Consider the following 20,000-nt stretch of genomic DNA (forward strand, 5'->3'; position numbering starts at 1 on the left):
CTGGGGTGCAGCTGTCCCACTGCCACATAGAGAACTCCCACGGCGTGGTCACCCTATATCCTCTGGAGGGCGACACCACCGTAGATGGGACACGACACTTTCAACCGATTCGACTGTCGCAAGGTACAATTTGTTCTTCTTCTTACCCTTATCCGCACCTAATGGTGCATTGGGCACTGTGTTATCTTGATTGTTACTTGCAAGGAGGCAAGGTGATCACTGTTGCGCTTCAGGGACCAGTCCAGGGTAATATTGAATAAATATTAGAGTGTAATTGTTGTCCGTCTCCGTAGTGTAATGGTCAGCATGTTCGGCTACCGTACTGGAGGTCTTGGGTTCGATTCCCAGGGGCGGGGGGTCAAATAAGTATATTTGAGTGATTTTTCATTCTAATATTTAATTAATATTACCCTGGACTAGTGGTACCTGAAGCCGAGGGCTGATCACCTTTCCTTCATGCGTTATTGATCAAGATAACACTGCTTTAAAATTATGCAGTGCCCCATGCACTTTGTGAGGAATGAAGAGATAAGGTGTAGGACGCAGCAAATCTTGGTCACAACTGTCCTAAAGAAAAGGCGATTCAGTTGGCTTGGCCATGTACTCCGCATGCCTCCCGAGAGCCGCCATCAAGCTTGCCTCTTCTACAAGGCATCAGGTTCCCGACCACTGCTGACAATTCGTCGGCAGTTCTCGTCTGAACTTTGGGACGCGGATCTGACTTGGGAGGACGCAAGGGAGCTGGCGGCCGACAGAAAAGCCTAGAGACAGTGTGTGGACTTTATATGCTCCACATATGGAGCGGATATAGTAAAAGAAAAAAGAATCCTAAAAGTCCTGGTAACCAAAGGACTAATTTGGTTTTTTATTTGATCATTCAAAGCAACCAGTACGCATATTTGTTGACGCTTTTCTAGCTCCTGATATATTTGACAATTTGACATTTTTTTTCATTTAAAGAAATAACCTGCAAAGCGTCTATTTTAGATGCTTGTCTGCAGGTAGGAAAGTAAGGATAGGGAAGGTAAATGTGAAAAATGCATCACAAACACCCAGACCAATTGAAAATAATTTTTTCTTGAATTCATTTTGCAATTGGCGGGAATCGAACCCGCAATGCCAGTTTCGCAGTCGAGCGTCTACCCAACTACGCCACAGCGCCTGCCATCAAATACTTGATCTGGAAAGAAATATACATTGAAAAAAACTAATATCATTCCATGAAGGTTACTAAAAATGTAACAGTCACTCCTTTGAAACATCCATAATAACCAGTTTTTCTGTTCCAGGGTGTATGATCGGAGTAGGTAGATCCAACTACCTTCGATTCAATCATCCCGCCGAAGCCAATCTGATGAAATCGGTTCTCCCCAATCAGAGAATATCCATGGCTCCCATACACTTCCTACCCAGCGAAAGCTACGATCAAAGCCATGCAGAAAATAGATCCCAAAACCAGTTCCTTACATCTCAAACGTCTGATGATACTAAACACTTCAATGGAAGAAACGAATCTCAAAATACCAACCATTTAAGGTATGCCAATGATAATATGGAAGCACCAAACGATCGCAACGTCTTCACAGACGCCCAGAAAAACTTGGACAAAGAATTAAATATGACCTTTATAGAGCTTAGCAAGCGAAAACCTCCAGTCGTACCCAGGAAAACGTTCAGAGAATTCGACCAGATATCGAATTCCAGCAATTCCGATCAAGACGCAATATCCCAGCGCTCCAACACGCCCCCAAAACCAGGCGGAATCATGTCCAAAGTATCGAAATTCGAATATTACGTAAGAAACTCGCAGAAAACTACGAAAAACCCTTCGAATCAAGCTCAGAATGCTGAGATTCTTTGTCCGAAAGTCTTTAGCTCTGACGCTTTAACTGTAAACACTCCAGCTAAAAACGTGCTGGTCAACAAAGACGTGCCTTCCAACTACGCAGTCGGCCGACAGACAGCTGACAACAAGGACCTCGGAGGCCAAAGACGGATCGTTCTCAATGAGAACAACGCCGTCGAGGCTAGGAACTGCTCCTATACCAACGTCGTAGTGAAGAACCAAGTAGTCAAGATAGACCAGATGGCCAAGAGCTATCAGGGGGTGCTGAGCAAGGTCCAGAATGTGGAGACCAGCCGGAGTAGAAGCCCGGAGGCTGTAGGCGGAGCTGCAAGGAGGATCAAGGGTCCTTCGCCGAGCTTCAACAGGAATCCGGTCTTCAACTCTCCAAATGCGACCAGCCAAGATGCTGGAACTCCGAGTGAGGCCGAAATGCAAAGACATCAGGTAATTGATAATTTTTTATGAGCCCTCTGACCTCTACAGCCTCTTCCCCTTATTTCCATTTCCTCCGGTCGGTTGTTGCTTGCAATGAAATACAACTTAGTAGGCTTGAAAAATCAGTGTTTGATTCGACATTTAATACATAAATATTTCTAACAATATTAACCTTTTAACCGCGTTAACTTTGTTCCTGAGAGACGCCCGTGCGCGTATTTTTCCGTTTTTTAAATGATTACTTTTATCATGTATTTAGTTAAGAAACGATTTATTTCCCTAAACAAAAACTTTCAATGGGATTCATTGTGCCTTTTTGGTTCTCTATAATATACGTTTGTCACATTATTCTTGAAATATATCATAATATAAACAAATAAGATCGCAACATAAATAAATCAAAGCACGCATCGTGTGTCACTCTTACCCACTGGCGATGCGTAGCGTCGAGAGTGAGACAGATATAGGGCATGATTATGGCGCCGACTAATTACAGACCTCAAGAAAAATCAAGGATATGTTATTTTATTTATCCTTGTGATGTTACAAATTATTAGTCAGATATTTCAACAGATATCATAAGGCCAAGGATTGACGTATTATTTTATCCAAAGTTCCACACCATGAAAAAATCCCTCCAAGTTGAACTGAGGTTCGAACCTTGGAGCAAAGTAAAAACACATACGCTTATGTCAGCTGCATATGGGGCATGTTTTGTTAAAACACATACGGTTATGCGAGCCGCGTGGATCCGGTTAACATACTGTTGGTAGAGAGCGGGAGATGCTTAAAAGCGTTCTATTTGCTTACTTTTTGTAGAACGCGAGATACTAAAAAACATTGTACAGATCGGAGTTTAGTTTGCGGTTACTTGTGATTAGTATAAGACCCTAATTCTTCTTCTTCTTCTTCATGAGCCCTCGGTCCTCCACTGCTGGATATAGGCCTCTTCCCCTTCTTTCCATTTCCTCCTGTCGGTTGCTGCTTGCAGCCAGTTTCTACCCCCCACAGCGACTATGTCGTCGGACCATCTCTTTGGGGTCTTTCGACACCTCTTTAGTTCTCCCAAGGTCTCAAGGTAGAATTCTTGGGGTCCATCTTGTGGGGTCCTGTCTTGCAACATGTCCTGCCCATGGCCATTTGAATTTGCCACGCGATCCATGATATCATCTACTTTGTTTCTTTTCCTGGTATCTTCATTTTTTATCTTATCCCTCAGGCTGAAACCAAGCATGGATCTTTCTATGGATCGCTGTGTGCACTTGAACTTTTCTGCATTTCTCTTTGTCAGAGTCATAGTCGCTAGTGCATATGAATATGTCCCTCACTCCTTTCAACAACGTCATAAATCAAAAATCGTCAATTTTCAGTTGTGCATGTTTTCGGAACGTCCAGAAAATATACTATATCCCAGCAAAAGCGGCATATTTTTAATTTCATTAATTGATTCGGCAGTCACTTTGTGGTAAAATCTATCCATTTTTAATTAATGTTTTACTTAGTAAATACCACTATTTCTTAAAATCTACTGTGACACGTGTTTCGATGCATTCCGCATCATTTTGCATACGGTGTTTGAAAATGATGCGTAATGCATCGAAACACGTGTCACAATAGATTTAAAGAAATAGTGGCATATTTTTAACTTAATATTTACCGGCTACAGGGCAGAAAGTGTTGTTTTTGCATTTTGAAGAAAAGGTATTGTTTAATTATTTTTTTAAATTTACTAAGTATTTTTCAGATGGAGAAAAAACCTTCAGGTTTTACCTTAAAAGATCTGTTGCACAGTAAAAACTTCAATAAGTGGCTTGATATTTATTTTTAATACCTTTCATTATATTTTTAAACTTTATAAACGATCTCCTGAAAAATCAAGTTTTTTGATATATGACGTTGTTGAAAGGAGTGAGTGATGCGTTCACTAGCAGTATGCAGGATTTGTACATTTTTCTTTTTATACAGGTCGGAATATCCTTATTTTATAGAATTAATAATAAATATGGCCAATTTAAGTAAATTGGCCATATTAAAACTAACTGAACTAACTAACTATCATGCCGCAGGCAGAGAGAATAGAACGCCTCACCACTCTATCTTTGCAAACATTCTTCGCCTCTTCCACGTTCATGCATCTCCTCATACATACCCGCTGATTGTTACGACTCCTAACCTGACCTGTCCACCTCCGTAGTGTAATGGTCAGCACGCTCGGCTACCGTTCTGGAGGTCCCGGGTTCGATTCCCAAGGGGGGTAAAATAAATATAAGTGATTTTTTTACTGTAATATTTATTCAATATTACCATGGACTGGTACCTGAAGCGGAGGGCTGATCACCTTTCCTTCATGTGTAAAAACGATCAAGATAACACTGCGTTTATATGACACAGTGCCCTATGCACCATTGGGGTGCGGATAAGGGTTTTATTAACCTGACCACTTTCAAGTATTTGGCATACCTGAGCGTGCCATATTTATTATTATTTTGAAGAAGAAGAAGCTGGTGTTTATTCAACCGTCCCAGAATTATACCTGCCTGTTTGTGAGCTGCATTCAGCTGCTCCTAATCCCAACTACTGTGTACTTAGCGCTATCAGCTTGAACTGGCACTAAATCTAGTTCACAGTTATGACACTTGCCTTATCAGTTGATAACAGTGTTTAGTTCATAGGACAGTGGCGTACCAGTCACTATTGTGTCAGCTAACTTGTTACACTCTAATATTTGTCCGCCTCCGTAGTGTAATGGTCAGCACGCTCGGCTACCGTTCTGGAGGTTCCGGGTTCGATTCCCAAGGGGGGTAAAATAAATATAAGTGATTTTTTCACTGTCATATTTATTCAATATTACCCTGGACTGGTAGCTGAAGCGGAGGGCTGATCACCTTTTCTTCATGTGTAAACGATCAAGATAACACTGCGTTTATATGACGCAGTGCCCTATGCACCATTGGGGTGCAGACAAGGGTTTTTATTATTAACTTGTTGCTGTTTTATTACAAGAAGAGATTCCAGACCTAGTGCTAATATTCGTTCTCATATGATAATAAAACTTAATTTTCTTTAAACCTAGGTAACATTAAACATAAACATTGTCCGCCTCCGTAGTGTAATGGTCAGCACGCTCGGCTACCGTACTGGAGGTCCCGGGTTCGATTCCCAGGGGGGGCGGTCAAATAAATATAAGTGATTTTTACACTCTAATATTTATTCAATATTACCCTGGACTGGTACCTGAATTGGAGGGCTGATCACCTTTCCTTTATGTTTTGACGATCAAGATAACACTGCGTTTATGCAGTGCCCTATGCACCATTGGGGTGCGGATAAGGGTTCGAGGAACATTGAACATGCATGTTAAATATTAAAATCAAACGCTGATTTTTAAAGTCTACTAAATTGTATTGAAAACATGTGAATAAATTAAATGGTCAATTTTTAAGTTTTAAATTTTAATAAGCTTAGATAAATAATAAGTCCACCTCCGTAGTGTAATGGTCAGCACGCTCGGCTACCGTTCTGGAGGTTCCGGGTTCGATTCCCAAGGGGGGTAAAATAAATATAAGTGATTTTTTCACTGTCATATTTATTCAATATCACCCTGGACTGGTACCTGAAGCGGAGGCCTGATCACCTTTCCTTCATGTGTAAACGATCAAGATAACACTGCGTTTATATGACGCAGTGCCCTATGCACCATTGGGGTGCGGATAAGGGTTTTATTATTTTTATTTATTTTAAATAAATAATGATAATTGCCCAGTAAATACCCACATTTTTATATTCTTCTGTTTTTATGTCGAGATGTCAACAAAATAATATGAAAAATAACTCCTATAATTGGAGATAATCCAGATTTGTGAACAAGCATTTGGACACTCTCAAAATGTTCCAACATTCTTGGTCAATTTAAAAAAAAATTGTTCCCAAAACATTGTCGATATATTTAAATATTTTAAAATTAAAATAAAAACCCACCCCTGGCATCAAGCAGCGTGTTTTATGATTCAAGATAAGCCAGCTATGTTCAGTGTATTGTGATAACGTGAGTCATGTGTTGTTGCCATTGTATTCACACATCAGTTTACCTTTAAAGGTATCACAAATATACTGTGTTTTACTCTGAATTTCAAATAAAACTCTTGTGGAGTTCCTCACCAAAAGGTTACATCTCCATTATAGATGATTTTAAGTAATCAGGAATCAGGAACAAAGTGAATGGTGCACTGAAATCAGTTATAGCAAATAAAAACCTATCAGCGGAAGCTAAACTGGCAGTGCACAACAGAGTCCTGGTTCCAACTTTAATGTATGGAAGTGAAACATGGAGTAGGCAAAAGAAGGATGAAAGTAGACTGAATGCAGTCGAAATGCGATCTCTCAGAAGAATGTGCGACAAAACGATGTACGAATAGTGAAATAAGGAAGGATTGCAAAGCTGAGATAAGCATTATCGATAAAATTAAGAAAGGTGTGTTGAGATGGACATGTGGAACGAATGAGTGAGGAAAGAACGGTAAAACGGATTTATGGGGCGAATGTTAGTGGGAAAAGAAGCAGAGGAAGACCGAGAAAAACATGGCACGATCATGTATGCCACATACTTGAAAGTGGTCAGGTTAGGAGTCGCCGCAAGAAAAATCAGGGATCTGATCTTTTATTTATCCTTGTGATGTTACAAATTATTAGTCAGATATTTCAACAGATGTCATAAGGCCAAGGATTGACGTATTATTTATCCAAAGTTCCACACCATGAAAAAATCCCTCTAAGTTTAACTGAGGTTCGAAACTTGGAGCAATGTAAAAACACAAACGCTTATGTCAGCCGCGTATGGGGCATGTTTTGTTAAAACACATACGGTTATGCGAGCCGCGTGGATCCGGTTAATTCTTGGGACCATCAATCATGGTTGTGTACCAGAAGATTTTTATATTGTCTAGTTTGTTGTTCAATGATGATACTCATCCAGAATATTCCACGTACCGGCAGTAATTTTAAATAAACTTTATAAAATTAAACAACTTTGTTTAATAATAAATAATAAATCCCTTACCGCACCCCAATGGTGCATAGGGCACTGCTTCATATAAACGCAGTGTTATCTCGATCGTTTACACATGAAGGAAAGGTGATCAGCCCTCCACTTCAGGTACCAGTCCAGTGTAATATTGAATATATATTAGAGTGAAAAAATCACTTTTATTTATTAAACCCCCCTGGAAATCGAACCCGGGACCTCCAGAACGGTAGGCGAGCATGCTGACCATTACACTACGGAGGCGGACTTTGTTTAAACCACTTTTTATTATTAGTACACTTTAACCAACCAAACGTCAGGACAGGAAAATGCCCGGACTTCCATATTGTTCCATATGTGTTGATGTATCATGTTTCCGGATTCCAGGCGCGTTTGGGGAGGATGGAGGACGAAGGGCAGAAGTTTCTGGAGCACGCCCGGCTGGAGGAGATCCTCAGCATGTGCGCGGAGTACGAGAAGCAGACAGCCCTCGGTGAGTGTCGCCACTGGTGGTGTGTTTAGATACAGAATGGTAGAATAGCGATGGCTCTATTACCGATATCACCATGTTAAGATACTAGGCTGCTAACCAGACTTTAGTTTATCCTTAGTCGTTACCATTCATCGTTCACTTTGTGAATGTGATGAATGATACCACGAAGTATAATGCGTTCGTTTGATAATGCCCTAACAAGGAGAAACAATTGTCACAATATATTTTTTTATGTGTTTTTGTTAGTAAAATACAACTTAGTTTACTCAAAAAATCTGTGTTTGATTTAAAATTAATACATAAAATAAATATATAAATAACTAGTAGTCACGAAATTTTTTAAAGTGGTATTACACAAAGTCAACGATGAATGATAAGGATACAGATATATTATCATTCCACAAAGTTAACAATGCTTTTAATTTACAAAATATATTTGATAATTTTGTCCGCCTCCGTAGTGTAATGGTCAGCATGGTCGGCTACCGTTCTGGAGGTCCCGGGTTCGATTCCCAGGGGGGATTAATAAATATAAGTGATTTTTTCACTCTAATATTTATTCAATATTACCCTGGACTGGTACCTGAAGCGGAGGGCTGATCACCTTTCCTTCATGTGTAAACGATCGAGATAACACTGCGTTTATATGAAGCAGTGCCCTATGCACCATTGGGGTGCGGTAAGGGTTTTATTATTATTATTATTTGATAATTTCGTTCATATAATGTAGACCAGAACATTAAGATCGGTAAGTAGAATTAAATAAAAATATTAAATAATTCCTTCCTTTCTGCCATTCAAATGAGGCATAGTAAATACTATTCCCGTCCTTAAGCATCAATCAATTGAACAGGTATAATAAATACATTTCCTGTTCTTCTTCTTCTTCTCCGTCTTAATCCTCATTGCTGAGGGTTGTGACCCTTGCAGAAGCAATGACTCTTCTCCAGTTATCCCTTGACTGCGCTGCACGTAGCGCTCCAACCACTGAGGTGCCTGCTGCTGCCTTAATTTGATCGGTCCATCGTGTGGGGGATCTTCCTCTCCCTCTCTTTCCCTCCAGGCTACCGATCACTCCTGTTCTTAGTGTCATATAATAATATATTTTCTTCTTCTTTTTGTAGATCCTAGGGATCTTTGTATGCCTCCGCATGTCGCTCTTGGGATGTTGACTCCTTTTTTCTATCCCATCAGGATAGAAATTTTGCATTGCAATAACAGAACTTGTCAAATTAATAATTTAGAGGTGCTAGAAATAAAAAAAGCGGTTAAACAAAAATTAAATATAATTAACAACCAAATAAACGTTAGTCAAAGTACCATTTTTAATATTTTTCCCATAAAATCAAACCCAACCTAAACAGAGTTATCCCCTTCCTTACTCTTACCCCTCCTTAAAACACCATTACCCCCACCCCTACCCTTTAGAAACCCAACAACTTCTGCACTGTTTCTTTTTATATATATATTTAGTAATAAATGAAACCCTAAATATAAATAAAAGAGGGCAACAACCTGTTGCCCTCTTTTATTTATATTTAGTAATAAATAAAAGAGGGCAACAGGTTGTTGCCGAAACTAGTTGGTTAATAAAAATGTGAGTGGATCAGAACACAAAGTATTTTTATTTCTCGAAATAATACATACAATTTTTGATCGACCGAAGACCAACATGTACTAAAGGTTTCAGCACAAACATGCGTTACGAGCCGAGGTTAAACATGCACTATTCCAGTGTTCGATATAATAAATAATATTGATATTGTTATAAATATATGACAGTGTATTTTGTGTTCCCAGGAGTTCCGACGACGCCCACAGAGAAGAAACCTCACAATAAAATAATCACCAATGGATCCCTTCCCAGAGGGCTACACGCCAACCCTAACATCGTCCAAACCAGTGACGGCTACTTTAGGTAACTCCATTGCATACATACACATAAATATGTACATACAAATGTTCAAAGACAACAGCTGTAGGTATTATTTTTTTACATCTCAACAAAGATGAAAGAGTATATGGAAATCCGAGCATTCACGGGGCTTACGACCATCATAGGCTGGTTTAAGTGATTTTTTTACACACATGTAACATTCACCAATTCCACCCATGATTGACAACCACACTACTCAAATTCTTGGCACTTCTATATATGTGATCCATTTTCAAAACATTGTACAAGAATTATAAGAATCTTCACTAGAGACATCTATTGGTAAGATGAAGAAGCTTTTTTATTGAGCAGAGACTTGTCCGAATCTTGAATTATAATCACATACATGAGAAACGCCAGACAATATCCTTTTCATTTTATTATTTTAGCTTATAATTTATTTACAACATTTTGAGTGTGTCCGAATAGAGATCTTTCAATATGATTTCTCTCCTTTGCAGGTTTGACACAAGCCACAATAGATCTGACTACTCCCCGCACAGAGTCCAGCCACCCTCTCCTTCCCGGACCGCTCCGAACCCGCACAAGCTCTCCAACTACGAGAACGTTCAGATATTCCCTCAGAACGGCCAACCGGGATCAGCCAGCCACCAAAATGTGATCACTTCCCAATACCCGGAGGCCAAGATGCAGCAGTACTCTTCGCAGCACTCCAGTTATGAGAACTTCAACATCGAAGGGCAGAGGCCAGAGGCCCCGGTGAGGCAATTCCCCATCACAGAGCTATCCAGCCCTGTAATGATAAGAAAAATCGCGAGAAACGCTCAAAATTCGGCAAATTATGTCAATTATGATAAAAGCCCCAGTGTCATACATTCGGAGTACCTATCACCCGCGAAGGAAGCTACGAACCAGTTCAGATACGATTCCCCTTCGAGATCCAACGCTATAAGTCCTTACGAGAACATCTCTCTGAAGCCTAACACATATCCGAACAATGCTTCTCCATTCTCAAACTCATTGCCTAAATCTCCCAGCTCCCACAGTCCAAGGACGAGAATCAAAACGACGTACGCCCACAAAAATGTCCCAACTCCGCAACACTTTGTTTTCCCCACACCATCGCCGCAAGAAACCGAATCTCAAACTGCTGGCGACATTGAAAACGCCAAGGCCGGCGAGCGATGCCAGGGTATCGAAAAACAGCTGAGCCTCACGGAAGACATCCCGATGATCGACGATACAAACTTTGCCAACGAACTGGAAATGCGCATTGCAAAACTAAAACCAGAAAACAGAAAAAAAGACGACGATGTTGATGACTACCCGTTGCTAGACCCGGACAACGTATTTTCGAGCCAACGACGCAATTTCGAAGAAATCCGTCGCGATCTGATTGCAGACATTCCGGAATTAGACGCGATCCATCGCGATATCGACCGGGATCTCTCGGAATCCATTTCCCGGAACGAAGACATCAAAAGCGGCAGCTTGAACGACGCCCTGAAGAAAATATCGGAAGAGATGAAGGAAGAAAAGCTGGAAGACGACGTATTCGAAGAGCAGTCGGTTGAATTGCCAGAAGTCACGGAAGCTATCCAGCCGTGTGAAGATGCTGGGGAGATCGTGAAAGAGAATGGAGATGATCCGGAGAAGAAAGAGGCAGAGAATGAACCTTCGAATGATATCGGGAGAGTGTTGGAAGATCTAAGGTGCCAAAGGAAGAAGGTCCTGTCAGAAATTCACAAAGTCAAATGCAAAATGGCCGACATTAGGTCACAAGAAGATGATATTTTAAGAGAGGTAATTTATATGTATTTTTTTATTTTTCTTCTTCCCCTTATCCACACACAATGCACTACATTGTATCGATGCAGTGTTATATGGATCGTTAATTGGACAAAATCAAGGTGATCAGTCCAGCGCCTTTTGTACCAGTCTAAGGTGATATAGTTTGATAAATACTAGCCAAAGAACCACATGCGGTTCCGGAGCCACACTTGAGCCACATGCCGACCCACGACCTAATCTAATCTAATTTGATATAGTATTTGGTCTAGTTGGAGATTCAAAAACCTAACCTAACCTAATTTAGTCTACTTAGAGATGCACAAACCTAACTTGACCTAATTTGATATTATATTCGGCCAAGTTAGAGATGGAGAGACCTAACATGACCTAATTTGATATTGTATTTGGTCTTGTTAGAGATGCAGAAACCTAACCTGACCTAATTTGATATTATATTTGGTCCAGTTAGAGATGCAGAAACCTTACTTGACCTAACCTAACCTGATCTGATATTGCATTTAATCCAGTTGGAGATGGAGAAAGCGCTGCTGCAGGGAGAGTACGACTCGGAGATGGCCATCCTGAGCCTGGAGCAGCGCAAGCTGGTGGCACTGCAGGACCGCGTGCGGCTCTTCGAGGCGGAGGCCCAGGGCAGCCGGGGGCTCCAGGAGGCGCGCCAGGCGGCCCAGAAGGAGAAGGTCACGGCCGCCGCCCACACCGTGGAAAGGTCAGTCCATTCACTCTGCGACTGATGAGTCTGTTTGGAAAAGAATATTAAATTTAGAAAAAGGGCAGGTTATTTAACGGGTTCGCTGCCACGATAAAATAACAACTATGTAATTTTTATTTGTATTATAATGCAATATTTACGACATTTTGAATGTGTCCAAATAGTTGTGCACAAATCTGAATTATCTCCAAGTATAGGAGTTATTTTTCATATTATTTTTTAATATCTCAACAAAGGTAAAAAACAAAATGGAATTCTTGTCATTTACGGGGTTTACGACCGTCATAGGCTGGTTTAAGATATCACTTTACACACGTATAACATTCACCAATTCTACCGATGATTGACAACTACACAGGTCAAATTCTTGGAAGTTCTATATATATGATCCAATTTTGAAACATTGTGTTTCAACAATCACTAGAGACATCTTTTGGTGAGATGAAAATAAGCTTTTTATTGAGCAGAAAGTCTTTTATTTATTTCATTTCAGTTCTATATATAGATGATCCAATTTTGAAACATTGTGCCTGAAACACTAGAGACATCTTTTGGTGAGATGAAAATAAGCTTTTTATTGATAAGAAAGTCTTTAATTTATTTCATTTCTCTTGTATGAGAGGTCCGAATCCTGTATTATATAATTTGTTTTGTCCCAGAATTGAGAAAGAGTTTGCGAAACACGACGCCACATTGGAGGAGCTGAGGAACGCTCAGGAGGTGTTGGAAACTGAGAGGAAGGCGTTTGAAGACATGGAGTTCCAGGATCTAGAAGAAGAAGCTGACTGGTGAGTTCTGAAGATGGAATCTAGAATGGTGTTATGAGGCAATGTGATTTGCTGAAGAACGCATTGACAAATCATGGCTTTTGAAAGAGATGAATGTAGATCTGGGTGTAAAATAGGCCTCTTTTGGGGTCTTCCGACACCTCTTTTGTTCTCCCAAGGTCTTCATCGTAAAATTCTTATGCATAGAGAAAGCAACATTGTTGCTTGGAGAATAAAATGAGATGACTGTGAATATCAGTAGGGTCAGGGTTGATGAACAAAACTAGCCGACAACAATATGTTAATACATGTTAAATTTGGTATTTATCACAATTAATTGTTTTAAAAATGTATCATAATTGGATGTCTTATTTTGTTTCCAGGTTGGCATACAGAGAGGAGCTCCAGAACGACATCTCAGCCCTCACGCAGAAGATAGACTCGCAAAAATCCAGAATCCTAAACTTGCGATTTGAGACAAGCAACAATCTGAACGCGGCCGTGGAAGAAACTAAATTACTGCAATCCGACTACGTCACGATGCTAAACCGGATCGAAGTTCTGACTGCGGACCTTCAGAAAGTAGAGGCGGATATAAAGAACGCCATTTTAGACACAGGTTCGGATGGAAGGAGACAAAGCGATAGCCTGGAAGAGCGGAGATCACGGATCAAGTCAGGAGATTTCTCTCCTCCTAGTTCGGACAGCGAAGACTTGAATAATGTAAGATGTTTTGAAAGCAGAAAGAAGAATCTTAAAGAAAAGCTGGTTTCTATCGACCAAATGTCAAGAAGCATGATCGTAGACCTCGGGGACAAGAGATCGATCGAAGATCTGGTGGATATTGACATAGAACGAGACAGGAGCTCGCAGAGCACCGAATGCAGTCCCAACAAGGTCATAGACAATGCGAGTGAAGAGTCCAGCCCTTCCCGGACCGATAGGTCAATCAGTTCGGAAAGGAATCAGATTGATCCGGATAATCCGGATAAAGAGAAGAAGCAAGGTTTCTGGGAGAGAAACTTCGACTCTCTCAGCAGGTTAAAAAGCAAGGACAAAAAATCCAAACAGAAGCCGCAAGACGTCATGTGCCAAAGCCTCAACGAAAACATGTTCTTTAACAACGAAAATATCGAATCGGAATACGGCTCCTTCGAGAAGTGCAATAGTTTACGCGGCTCCAAACGCAGCAAAGACGGCCGTAAGAATGACTCAAATGGCGGTGACAAATCAAACCCGACCAAGCTGTCTTTCCCGTCTCTGGGCAAGCTGATGAGGAAAGACTCCTTCGGGAAAAAGAACAAAGACGAAAAGAAGAATTCGGAAACGAATAATAAAGAAAACATCGACCAGAACGGTGAAACCAAAGATGGGCAAGAACCCAAATCGGACGATTCTGATGAAAAAAACACCAAACATCGTTATGTCAAGAACTCCAAATCGGGTATTTCCGAAAACAAGTACTTGAGCAAATGCACCAAAACAGCGCAGCAGTCCATCTCGATAGCTCCTGAAAACAACGACAAAGATATGAAAAGAAGTTCCTATGGCGAAAATCGCGACAGCTTTGCCGATAGTCTAGACGGGGAAGTCCGGACGATTGATCCGATATCCGGGAACACCGTGCGATTAGAGACGAAGAAAGGCACGTTCCGGAAGAGTGCCGGTGATGAGTTGCGGCGCTTCTCCGGAGAGTTCTTGTCCTGTCTCGGGGACAGCACCAAGGTGCCGTCGCAAGACGACATCGACAGGATCTCCAAGATCACCCTGGACGCGCCGCTGCTGGCCGCAAACGGGGACATGCACTCACTCGGACGGCGCACCCTGGACAGCTTGAGGGAGGTGGAGAGGAATCGCAAGGCAATGTTGGAAGAAAAAGGTGAATATGCACTGTACTTTTTTTTTAAAAATCAAATTTATATATTACTTTTTGACATCTTATCAAAGATGAAGAAGAATATAGAAGTCTGGGCATTTACGGGGCTGTAAAAAAAATAATATTTATATTAGTTACTGTATATCGCTCACTCCTTTCAAGAACGTCATAAATCAAAAACGTCAATTTTCAGTTGTACATGTTTTCGGAATGCCCAGAGAATGTACTATATCTCAACAAAAGAGGCATATTTTTAGCTTAATATTTACCCGCTACAGGGCAGAAAATGTTGTTTTCGCATTTTGAAAAAAAGGTATTGTTTAATTATTTTTTTAAATATACTAAATATTTTTCGAATGGAGAAAAAACCTTCAGGTTTTACCTAAAAAGATCTGTTGCGCAGTAAAAAGTTCAATAAGTGGCTTGATATTTATTTTTAGTACATTGTGTTATATTTTTAAACTTTAAAAACGTTCTCTTGAAAAATCTAGTTTTTTGATTTATGACGTTCTTGAAAGGAGTGAGCGATATGTATCATGTTAAAGGCTTTAGCCGTTCAATTAATTGATCGTAGTAAAAACAATAATTTGTAATTTAGTTTGTAATATCATTACTCATTCCATCTCCAGGTTGCCAAGTGATGGAGGACGAGAGGGAGAAGATATCGGAGCTGAAGAGGAGGGTGCAGAACGAGGCCAAGCTGCAGTGGGAGGAGAGCCGGAGCGCGCGGGGGGAGGGGGGAGAGAGGGAGGTCCAGAAGCAGGAGAAGGAAGAGGAACAGGACCCCAGGCCGAGCCAACTAAAGTGAGTTGTAATTCAAATATAACTTGGTTTTAACCTTTTAACTGCCGGCAGGTACATGTACGGCGGTACCCAGCACGCCGCGAATTTCACCACAAAAATAAAACCTTCTTAACATATCGTTATTCAAAGTGTATTAACGTTTATTTATAAAACTTACCAAATAAATGAAGAGTGCACCAGTCTTGCAGTCGTTTATCCATAATCATAAAATGAATTGTTCATGGCGCAGGGTTGTCACAAAATATGTCATAGAAAATATGAAAACTTAATTATATGTCAAAAGTAATTGCTTATGTTAGTTTAATATTAAAAGTATAATAATAATAATAAAACCCTTATCCGCACCCCAATGGTGCATAGGGCACTGTGTCATATTAACGCAGTGTTATCTTGATCGTTTACACATGAAGGAAAGGTGATCAGCCCTCCGCTTCAGGTGCCAGTCCAAATATATACAGTGAAAAAATCACTTGTATTTATTTTACCCCCCTTGGGAATCGAACCCGGGACCTCCAGAACGGTAGCCGAACGTGCTGACCATTACACTACGGAGGCGGACAAACACACATAAAAACACATAATTGCTTTCTTAAAATTGACACAATTTCTAAACCAAATAATATTTTCGATTGAAATTTTCAAAGAAATCATATATAGGGTCCGCCATCTAAAGTTTTTTTTTTCAACTAGTGCTTATTTCGTGAATGGTAACACTTAGCTCATGTCTGATTTGACAGATAATTAGTTTTATCCTTCCGCTGAGCGAATATGGTTGTGTATACGCTTGAACAACGCTGGGAAATATTGCGACATTCGACTTACAGAAGATGCCGATTTTGCCAAAAAAATCATCTTTTCGGATGAAGCTCATTTTGATCTTGGCGGGTATGTAAACAAGCAAAATTGTCGTATTTGGGGCACAGAAAACCCGCACGCATACATTGAAAAGCCGGTACACCCAAAACGAGTCACTGTTTGGTGCGGATTTTGGTCCAGAGGCATAATTGGGCCATTTTTCTTTGAAAATGAGCAAGGAGTGGCCGTTAGTCAATGGCGATCGTTATCGGGCCATGTTGAACGGATTTTTGTTCACAAAAATTGAAGAGGAGGATATTGGCAACATTTGGTTTCAACAGGACGGCGCTACGTGCCACACAGCCGAAGCTACACTCGATGTTTTGCGCCCCATTTTCAAAAAAAAAATGTTATTTGGCGGACCCTTTACATATGGTATGTCATTAGAACATCAAAAATAAATTATATCATCAAGAAGCATTTTAAACTCTAAAAAATAGTCTTCCCCTCCGAGGTATCATTCCCTATACAATGTTAATATATTCAAATAATAAAATACCAAACAGTAAACAAAACAGTGCGAGCGGTATGAAAAATAGTCCAATACGTGAAATGACTCAAACTAAACTGGAGATTGAGATCGCATAAAAACTCTAGATTTCTGGGGATGCCTTTACAAGCGACACACTAGCCAATCCGGACAAATACTCAAATAAAACATCTCAAATAACGTCGACAGATCAAATAACGCCTAGCACCCAGGTAGCAAATTACCCTTAAGGCGTTTTATTTCACGCTGATAACAAACCCGTATATTGCCGTCTCCCGCCGATAACCGACAGTCGACAATAACGGCATTTGCCGTGTCCCGCAGTTGACCGACAGTCCGCGAAAAATGGGAAATGTCTTCCACTGCATTATTTTTGACTAAATTCAGCTCATAAATTTATTTTACCGTTCTTTCCCCACTCGTTTGTTCCGCATGCCCTGAACCATCTCAACACACCGTTCATAATGTCCAGACTTCCATATTTTTCTTCATCTATGTTGAGATGTCAAAAAATAAAGACAGAGTGGTTCGGCGTTCTATTCTCTCTGCGTTTCTATCATGAGTCGTGCAATCTTGAACTATTGATGGGGTTTGCGAAGAATATATATCATCAAAAATAATGCGATCTCAGACGAATGTGTGACAAAACCATGTTTGATAGATGTTCGAATGATGAAATAAGGAAAGAATGCAAGGCTGAGATAAGCATTATCGATAAAATTAAGAAAGGTGCGTTGAGATGGTTTGGACATGTGGAACGTATGAGGGAGGAAAGAACGGTTAAATAAATTTATTAGGCGAATGTCGTTGGAAAAAGAAGCAGAGGAAGACCGAGGAAAACTTGTCACGATCAAGTATGTCAAATACTTGGAAGCGGCCGGGTCAGGAGTCGTAATAATAGTCGGGTATGTATGAGGAGATGGATGAATGTTGAAAAGGCAAAGAATGTTTGAAAAGACAGAGTGGTGTGGCGTTCGATTCTCTCTGCCTACCCCTGCCGGGAAGCGCCGTGATGGTTGGTTAGTTTTTTTAGAATCATTTGTAAACCACCTATATCGTTTATCATATTATGTATGTATTATCTATGTTAATGTGTTCATTGATAAGATACTAGGTACAATTTTCTATGTTTATCTGTAGTGTTACCTTTGCCTTATCCCGGGTAAGTACCCGTTTTATCAAATGCAGAACTGTGTTAATTGAAGTCTGTCAAATTAGAAGAAGAGGAACATGAACTCCGCAAAGTGAGTGTTTATTTAAAAAAAAATAGTAAAACAATACCTTTTCTTCAAAATGCAAAAACAACTCTTTCTGCCCTGTAGCGGGTAAATATTAAGTTAAAAATATGCCGCTTTTGCTGGGATATAGTACATTTTCTGGGCATTCTGAAAACATGCACAACTGAATGTTGACGACTTTTGATATATGACATTGTTGAAAGGAGTGAGCGATATGTGCTGTGTCATGAGATTGATCATATATCTTGGAGTGCCAAAAATTTGAGTAGTGTGGTTGTCAATCACAGGTAGAATGGTGAATGTTGTACTTTGTACAGTGATCATTTAACCAGCTTATGACAGTTCATACGCCCTGTAAATACCTAAACTAACTAACCATCACGCCGCTTCCCCGCAGGGGTAGGCAGAGAGAATAGAGCGCCACACCACTCTGTCCTTGCAAACATTCTTCGCCTCTCCCGCGTTCATGCATCTCCTCATACATACCCGCCGATTGTTACGACTCCTAACCTGACCACTTTCAAGTATTTGGAATACCTGATCGTGCCATGTTTTTCTCGGTCTTCCTCTGCTTCTTTTCCTGCTAACATTCGCCTCATAAATTTGTTTTACCGTTCTTTCCTCACTCATTCGTTCTACATGTCCAAACCATCTCAACACACCTTTCTTAATTTTATCGATAATGCTTATCTCAGCTTTGCATTCCTTCCTTATTTCACTATTCGCACATCTATCATACATCGTTTTGTTACACATTCTTCTGAGAGATCGCATTTCGACTGCATTCAGTCTACTTTCATCCTTCTTTTGCCAACTCCATGTTTCACTTCCATACATTAGAGTTGGAACCAGGACTCCGTTGTGCACTGCCAGTTTAGCTTCCGCTGATAGGTTTTTATTTGCTATAACTGATTTCAGTGCACCATTCACTCTGTTCCCAGCATTCACTCTCCTTTCTATGTCTTTATCAATCTTTCCATCCCTAGAAAACATACTACCCAAATATATGAAATCATCTACCTGTTCCAAAATCTCCCCATTTACCAATATTTCACACTCAGATCTACATTCATCTCTTTCAAAAACCATGATTTTGGATTTGGAGGTAAATGTTGTACTGTGTATACTGATCATTTAACCAGCTTATGACAGTTCATACGCCCTGTAAATACCTATACTTTCATTATCTTCTTCATCTATGTTGAGATGTCAAAAAGTAAAGATTTTGTATTTAAATTTGTTTGATGAGCGTTGATTTTGTATAGTTGTCAACAAAGAGTTGATAATTTTGCATTATCTACATTAGTATAACTGTAAATGCATAATGGGTCTACTTATCAATTAGATATTTGTATACATTACATATAACATACATGTTTGTATATACAATCTAAGTACAGCCCCTGACTGAACTGTTGCGACCACATAATTCTTTTACAGCTAAAATTAATCTATAATTTATATTTGAACCAATAACTTTGAGATTTTTCATTTTATAATTAAAACATAACTTTGTTTTAAAATCGCCAAAAATATTTTATTATAACTTAATTATAATGTCTACCGGTTTCGAAGCTAACCGCTTCTTTTTCAAGACTGATTAATACTAAAACACTATCTATTTATTTAACAAAATTAACAAAAAATTGGCTGTTGGGCAAAAGAGCTTGGGTAGATCTTAAGTGGAAATTCAAAATAGTTTGCATAGCGGCCAAAATATTTAGAATTTTGTTAAGTAGATAGTGTTTTAGTATTAAT

The 20,000-nt window shown here is 39.9% G+C and overlaps 1 protein-coding gene across 1 annotated transcript in view; it reads left to right on the forward strand.

Annotated features, from left to right (window-relative positions):
- Nucleotides 1-6: 6 nt before the first annotated feature.
- LOC148299431 (uncharacterized) overlaps nt 7-20,000 on the forward strand; it is a 39,664-nt gene continuing 19,670 nt past the window's right edge. Inside the window, exons 1-9 of the mRNA XM_088276093.1 lie at nt 7-123; nt 1,290-2,290; nt 7,689-7,794; nt 9,595-9,712; nt 10,192-11,494; nt 12,010-12,209; nt 12,872-13,000; nt 13,363-14,858; nt 15,485-15,659. Of these exons, the coding sequence (XP_088132219.1) occupies nt 1,295-2,290; nt 7,689-7,794; nt 9,595-9,712; nt 10,192-11,494; nt 12,010-12,209; nt 12,872-13,000; nt 13,363-14,858; nt 15,485-15,659 (4,523 nt within the window). The 5' untranslated portion in view covers nt 7-123; nt 1,290-1,294. The remainder of the gene's footprint in view (nt 124-1,289; nt 2,291-7,688; nt 7,795-9,594; nt 9,713-10,191; nt 11,495-12,009; nt 12,210-12,871; nt 13,001-13,362; nt 14,859-15,484; nt 15,660-20,000) is intronic.

Source organism: Brachycentrus maculatus, unplaced genomic scaffold (assembly GCF_059751285.1).
Source record: "Brachycentrus maculatus isolate JH-2025_06_01 unplaced genomic scaffold, ASM5975128v1 h1tg001152l, whole genome shotgun sequence".
Classification (NCBI taxonomy): Eukaryota; Metazoa; Arthropoda; class Insecta; order Trichoptera; family Brachycentridae; genus Brachycentrus; species Brachycentrus maculatus.